The sequence below is a fragment of the Chionomys nivalis genome, chromosome 16 (assembly GCF_950005125.1).
Source record: "Chionomys nivalis chromosome 16, mChiNiv1.1, whole genome shotgun sequence".
Taxonomy (NCBI): domain Eukaryota; kingdom Metazoa; phylum Chordata; class Mammalia; order Rodentia; family Cricetidae; genus Chionomys; species Chionomys nivalis.
The window spans coordinates 4,225,540-4,233,131 of NC_080101.1; the positions used below are offsets into that span (position 1 = coordinate 4,225,540).

At 44.9% G+C, this 7,592-nt stretch overlaps 1 protein-coding gene across 2 annotated transcripts in view; it reads right to left on the reverse strand.

Annotated features, from left to right (window-relative positions):
• Positions 1-2,940, reverse strand: part of Runx1t1 (RUNX1 partner transcriptional co-repressor 1) — a 142,537-nt gene extending 139,597 nt beyond the window's left edge. For both annotated transcript variants that reach the window (XM_057790528.1, XM_057790531.1), the window contains exon 1: positions 2,469-2,940. Coding sequence is in view for 1 of the 2 variants with exons in the window: in XM_057790531.1 (XP_057646514.1) it covers positions 2,469-2,496 (28 nt within the window). In the remaining variant the exon portion in view is untranslated. The remainder of the gene's footprint in view (positions 1-2,468) is intronic.
• Between the last annotated feature and the right edge of the window lie 4,652 nt (positions 2,941-7,592).

Sequence of the window (7,592 nt, forward strand, 5' to 3'; positions counted from 1 at the left end):
AATTAATGGTTAAACAAATGTATTTAATATGAAGTTCATGAAGTTCTTCTCTAAGCGTGGGCTTAGCTAAAACCTAGTCAATTTCTATGTACCCAGAATGATTCCTTGGTGATTTTGTTAGGATTCTGTCTTCTAAAGAATCAATTAATAAAACATCACATGCAAAATGCAGTATAATAAGGGAACAGTGTGGCTTTCTGAATACCTATTGTGGCTGGAAAATTAAATAAAGATAAACAACGTGGATCAAACTGAGATTCTAGTTAACAGCATGTGAGACTCTTGCAGCTCTTTAAAAAACAATAGGAAAAAGAAAATGAAACCACATAACCCATCTCTCTTTCTTCGTTGACAGCCACCATAGTGCTAAAACTAGACAGCACTTTAAGAATTAATATGGGAGAAATAAGTAGCAGTGGGAATAAACACCAAACAACTGACATAAACACCAAAACCGAGGCTCTGGAGGCTTAAGAAACAATAGTATGTGCTGACCCTTTCTAAGGAACTGGTGAGCAGGGAAGCTGGACACTTGCGTGGTCAAGGCAGAGTGCTACCATAAGCTAAAAGGAGGACCCTACCGTTAACAAACCTTTCATCACGGAGAAGCTGCTCGATTTGTATTCTGGGGAGTGTGGACTCCCTGGACATGGACCCAGATCTATGGAAAGGAGGGGAATGATAATCAGAGCCACTGAGTGCACTAAAAAACGGTACAGATGTGGAAGAGGAGACTTGGGGGGGGGGGGATCCTGTAAAACACATTTTAGTTCGCACAGAAGGTATAAAGAATGCTTTGGTCAGCAACCTGACCTTTATCGGGAGATAAATCAATTTGCAGCAGCTGTGGACAGCCATTTATATACAGGCCCTGGGCAGATTAATTAAGAGAAGCGAAGTTAAAAATTCAAGAGGGCTCAGAGTTACATTAAGGACATGAAGTTGGTCTGGAGTGGCCTCTCCAGCTCCCCTGGTCTTCACTCCTTGGCTTTGGGGCTCTTCCCAGAGAACACTAGATAATTCCTTTCAACCTTCTGTCTGTGCATTTTCCCAGGAAGCACCAGTCACGCTGGGGCACGCTGGGATTTGTGGTGCCCAGTTCTGAAGAAAAGCCAAATTCAAACGATTTCTGCTCTGCCCTTTGCAAGGGGCTAGGAAGGCCGAGGGCTCCAAGGCTCTGGCCAAATCCTCCAAGCTCTAACAGCCTAAGGGGAAGAGGAGGAGGGAATGCGGCTATTTTTAGTAACAGTCCTGGTTCACATCCTACTGCCCGGAATCAAAACACTCAAAACTTTTCCAAAGCTTAACTGACCTTGCAAAAAAACAAAGAAAGAAGAAAGAAAAAAACAGTTTCAAAAGCCGGGCTTAAGTGCCTTACGCCGACCTAACCGTATTTGCTTAAATCACCCCAGGCAGGCTAAGGTTCACCCGGGGAGCGGGTGTAGACATGCCAACCAACCTGGACCGTCTAGATTCGCCTTGATGGTAAACGGCGGGTTCCAGGAATCCACTAGCCCCAGGAACTTTCCTTGAGGGATTTCTGCAAAACGTAATAAATTCTCCTGCTAAAGCTCGGGTCTGGATTCCGCCTGGCGGGAGCTACGGAGCACTGTGTTCTGCTCTGGGCTCAGAATAGGCGGGCGTAACCCGGTCGGGACTGCGAAGGAAACACCCGGGGGGCCAGGGTGACTGGGCCAGAGGTGCACTGAAGTACCGCAGAGGCGATGCTGCCCAGGTGTCCCCGGCTGCGAAGCTCAGGACTTGCCTTCGGCAAGAGGCTTGGCTCCGAGAAGCTGCCTGCGCGTCCTTTTCGGGGTTTCCCATCAAAGCACCCGCGGATACCCAAGGATAAGGAGAAAGTTGTCAGGCGGGGGAACACAGAGCCGGGATGCAGCTAAGAGGATCCCTACCCAAGTGGCAGTCCGGTACCAAGTCAGGATTCTTCGTATTGCTCCTAGAACTAAGGTGCCCCGTATGAGAACCAGCCTTTCGTTTCCAGTTTTAAAAACCCACGGTGCGGGTGTGGAGCCACCTGCCAAACACACCGTGGGCACCTAGTCCAGTTGTTTAGTCGAAGGAGACATGCTCATCTTTCTAATCTCCTTTCATGAAAAAAAAAATTAAAATAAAATAAAAAGAGAATGCAGGAATGTTTAAAATCCCTAATGTTATTTTTTAAAAAGGACAGAAAGAAAAAGAAATAAGAGGGAAAATTCTGTCTTGGTTTGTCCGCGAAGTTCAGTGTCATCGCAGACTCCAGAAACCGCGATGCTCTTCTTTGCCCTGCTACGCAGTCCTACTCTAGTTGAGCGTCAAGTTCAGCCCAGAGCCAGCTTCTCGGTCGAATTAATCCAAACGAAGCTGACGGTCATCGCAATGGTAATTAACAGTCCCAGCCTGAGGCCGGTCCCCGCCCGTTCTCCCACTCGCCCGCCCGCCGACCCAGCCCGCCCGCCGGAGGCACTTACACTGCACAGGGCCGGAGAGTCCCACCATCCGCCGCGGGCTCCCAGCTGCAAATAAAACTTCCAGCGGTCGGGGGCGGCCCGCGGGGCCAGAGGATCAGGGCGCGGCGTGGCTCCCCTCGCGAGGCCAGAGTGTCCGCGGCCACTCGCCCACGCGCGCTCCCCCGGAGGCCGCCTGCTCTTTGCCGAGCACCCGCGGCCGCGGCGCACAGCGAGCAGCGGGGCGACGAGCCCGGGGTGGCGGACGCCAGCCAGACGCAGCCTGCGACGCGGAGCCCGGCGCGCGCCGAGCTCAGCTCCCCTCCTCCCGCCTCGCTCCCTCCCTCCCTCCGCTCTCTTGCTCGCTCTCTCGCTCGCTCCTCTGTTGTTGCTGCTGTGGCAGACAAATGTGATGTGGGGCGCAGGGGATTGCCGCTGTCACAGGCGGCGTCTGCGTCCGCTTCGCCCGCCCTCGCTCGCTCTCGAGGAAGGCGACTGCATTTATCTGCAGGGCGTCCGGGCGTCCGCCGGGGAGCAGGAGCGCCGCGCGCAGCGCACAGCGCCCACAGCGCCCACAGCGCCCACAGCGCCCGCACCAGGCCGGCTGCCGCGCGCACCCGTACCCGCACCCGGGGGCGCCGTGGTCGCTCGGGAGGGAGGCGGCGGCGCGGCCGCGACCAGGTGCGGGGGGGTTGGGGGGGTGACTGGGAGGGGTGGAGGTGGGAGACATCTGTGTCGTGCGGGGGTCACGGAGGTCAAGTATATGTTAACAATGGGCAGACCCGGCTCGCAGGGGTGCGCTGGCGGGCCGGAGGCCTGGCTCCCGGCCTCGCCCTCTCTGATCCCGGCTGGACGTGGGACTGGCTCCCTGAGGATGCTTTCCCTGGCTCGGGATGTGTTGGTGGCCCCAGTGCCCTGCAGTAACCCAAGACGACCACTTTCCCTGGCCATCTGGAGCGCTCCTAGCTGCCCTGTCTGTGTCTCATCACTGGCTGCAGAGACAGCTCAGCTAGAAATCAAGCCACTCTCAGATCTCTCTAATCCCCTTCTGTTAGCTGATTTCCAGACCGACTATTTGCTTTCGCATTAGATAATAGCCTTAGAGAAAACAATTATCATTTCTTTCCCCCCCTTTGTTTTTCTACTTCTCCTGTAGTATACCATTAAGAGAGACCTCTTTTTCTTCCTCGTTTTTTTATTGGATGTGTTCCCCTCCCCCAGATATTAATATCAATACTTTAGAGGGAGGGATAGAGTCCCTAAGGAAAACGTAGGGCGAAAGAATTCCAGATATTTCCAGAATAAATAAATAATATCTCTGTGAAGAGTGCTGACAATTTGTACAGAGCAAAAAATGGGCTTGAATGGTAATGAAAATATTAATATGTAGGTCAAATATGATCAGATAATGGCTTGAAATGATAAGTAAAATGAAATCTTTTAAAATTATTATGGAACGGTGCCATGACTGCAAATGTTATTGTATTTAGTGGAACGGTTTGAAACCCTGCACTGAACCGTGTTTTCTCCAACTGACCTAAATCAATGTAAAACGTCCTCTGTGCATGTTTTAAAGATCTCATCTTTGCAAAAGAGGGGAAAATGCATGCAAGCCAGAATCAGCCTGATGTCATAAGAACTGATGAGACATTCGTGGTTTTATTTTCTAAAATGGTGTTTCAAATATTTAACAGTGGGTGAAAGCCTCCTCCCCTCCCCAACACATACACCCTTTTAAGCCCAGCTGGGCCTCCAGAGCGGGTCTTTGCAGACTCTACTCATTTTTAGCAATTCATTTCCAGAAAACACTCATTGTTCATTCTGCCCTCTCCTTGGGACATTTGTCTAATGAATTATAATGAATTAATGAATTACAACATTGTTTTAGTATTTGATGCTATTTTGCTCTTCATGTAAGTCTCCCATTTTCTCCAGGCATGTAGTCTATAATAATTTCTACATTAGGGTTTTTTTTTCCCCTACCACACTTTCAGATCTTGAAGTATTAATAACCTTAAAATGTAAAATTTTGTGTACGTGTTAGCTTGATTCATTTATGTGGGAAATTATGTCAATGCTTACCATGTATTCTTAAGGGAATCAGAAACATGTTGAGACTCTGTTGCCCTAATACTTGCATTCTCTTCTGTCCTCGAAGATGAAAATGAGTTATTTGGATTCTAGAATTTTATACTCATCGTTATTTAAAATTAATAAAGTAGAGTGTGGCTCAGGAATGATTCTTGTAGAATAACGTAAGTTCTTAAGTTGCATTTTTAAACTTAAAATTAAAATAAATCTCATTAATTTCACATAAATTTATAAAAAATGTCTCCGGGGGTAGGGGTAAAACATACAAATCATGGCCTTTTTTCCTCCTTCTCTAAACTGTGCCTGTGTAAATTTGAAATTATCCTGGAAACTTTGAACATGTAAATCAAAGGAAAACCACTTGCAGGGAGTCAGGCCGATTTGTCATACACAAAGCATGCTCTATAGGTTTCCGCCTTCCTTTTGCCAGTCATATTTAAAAAAAAAATAGGTTATTGTCTATTCTTCTCTTTAGAAAAAGTCTTTGCTTGAGTTGGGTTTCTATTGGAGTAAATCATTAAATCTAAGGTTAAAAAAATCAATTTTACTAGCAGAGGCTAAAGAACATACATACCTGAGTTGATGGGAGAAGAATGACTCTGGGCATTCCTTAAACCCACATGCCACCCCCTGGAAAGATCTGAATTCTGTTAAATATAAAGATATTAATCTTTAGGGCTATCCTTGAATTACTTCCTAATTTTGCAATCTATAGCAAAGAGTAACTATAGGTAACTCGAGCATGGTATTGAACATAGGTAAATAAGGCATATTAGGTGAGTGGGAAGGGAGCAGCTGCTGGGTGCCTGAAGGGTGATGGGAGAGGGAGGCACCTGAAACAGTAAGTCTACAATATATTCAGTTACTTTAGCCCCTGCCCAGGGTGCACTGTCATGTAGTATCCAAAGCACAATGAAAGATTCCTTCATTTATTGATACATTCTTTCTGGCCAATCTGAGGAGACAGCAAGAGAGAGGAAGGACACCTCCTATCAGAACAAGCAGGAGGAATCACGTTTCTGTACATTTAACACTAGTTTGCTAAGCAAGAATAGAACAACAATAAAAATTTAAGAGGAGGGAATAACTCAGAAAGAGAGACAAGGCCCTCTATAACAAAGCCACTAGATTAACAAACCAACCATACAATAATATGCTGAACTGAAAAAAAATCTCTGCTGACAAATTTCTCCTTGCACTGAAGATTTGCTTCTTATATCATTAAATTTTCATTGTTGTAAAGCTACCGAGTTCTTTCCACTTGCATGTTTATTCTTTCGGAAATGCAGCCTAAGAATGCCTTTTGTTTTCCCTTAAACCATCCCTTAAATTAAAAAAAAAAAAAAAAAGACTTTCTATACAGATTTCTGAGGAGTGCTTATTACCTTCTTTAGAGGCTCACGACTCTCCTCTCACGAAAAGGAATTCCTATCCAGAATATTAACAAGCATTTAATTAGCACTTTTAAAATTCCTTCTTACAGATCTTAGAGCTCAAATGACGTCCAAGCTGTGATTTGTCTATTCCTCGAGAAAGTTCTCCTGTTTGCCTGGGCTGAGGAAAATCCACAATTACCACATTGGTTGCTTCTAACAAAAAATATTTATTGTTGCATTTGTGAAAAGTAGAATATGATAAACATGAAGAATGGCAAGCCCTAATTAAGTTTTCATAAATCTATATTCACCCACTACTTGCACTTTCCCCTGATTCTGCTGGTTGCTTTTGGCTCTATTTACAAATTTTATTCCAAATCTCTGTGATTGTGTTATATAACTTGTTCAATGCTTTATTTTAGATATGGTGGAAAGGAGAACAAGATCAAAGATGGATTATTTTATCCCCAAACAGTTCAGCCACATAAACTTAGTGCAGGGCACACTGTTGAGTAACAATACATTAGAACTTTGAAAACTTTTAACGCAAGCAATATTTTAAGTTGAAAATATAGAAGTCAGCCGGGCGGTGGTGGTGCACGCCTTTAATCCCAGCAGAGGCAGGCAGATCTCTGTGAGTTTTGAAGCCAGCCTGGTCTACAAGAGCTAGTTCCAGGACAGGAACCAAAAACTACGGAGAAACCCCGTCCCGAAAAAAAAAAAAAAAAAGAAAAGAAAAAAGAAAAGAAAATGTAGAAGTCAAACAAGCAAGCTAAAAAGAGTTGTTTCCCATCATCCCCTCAAATAAAATAACTGCTTCAGCCTGCTTTAGCTGCAAGTCTACAGACAATGAATTTGATTATTATGACCCTATATGTTAATTTAGGCATGTGAGTTTCTCTATAATACTTTAAAACTAGTTCATATTTAAAATGGCAAAGTTGCAAAATTCCAATAACATTTTTAATTTGCAAAGTGGACAGAGAGCGTGACTTCGACTAACTTTACAGACTAACTTATGTTGGTGCTTCTTTAAAAGCACGTTTGCTGCTGAGCATGGAGCTGCCCGCCTTTTGTCTGAGCACCTGGGAGGCGGGTCCTGGCAGAGCAGGCAGGGATAGCCTGCTCTACAGTACTGAGTTCCAGGACAGCCAGAATGGCATAGCAAGACCCTGACTCTAAAACAAAACAAAGTTTTGCCATTTAGACATGGAAATGTTTTATATCACCTGCTGCAATGCTACATTTATTGAACAAAATGAAGCACACACATGTACACATACACACAATCACACACAACCTATCCTCAACATACATAGCCATGTGTAATGTACTGATTAGCCTCTACGACTTTGAAGAGCCGAGTCACATTAAACAATGATAGTCAATAAAGTGTCTTATACATGTCTCTCACTTAAACTGATTGTCTCTCACCCCATTTTGGAAAGCTGCTCTTGGAAATAGTCTAAGCCAAAATAAAATTATAGAACCTTCCCACTGAAGTTCCATATTCTTGACTGACTCTGCCCCAGGAAATGACTCATCTTTTGTCATGTATTTAAACTGATGGTTACACTGTCCGTGCAATCCTTAACTGTGCATCATGGTGCTTTAGTTATACAAACACAAATGTCTTTGTTGTTTATTGCACGGTACTTGGTACATAGTAGGTGCTCATTAA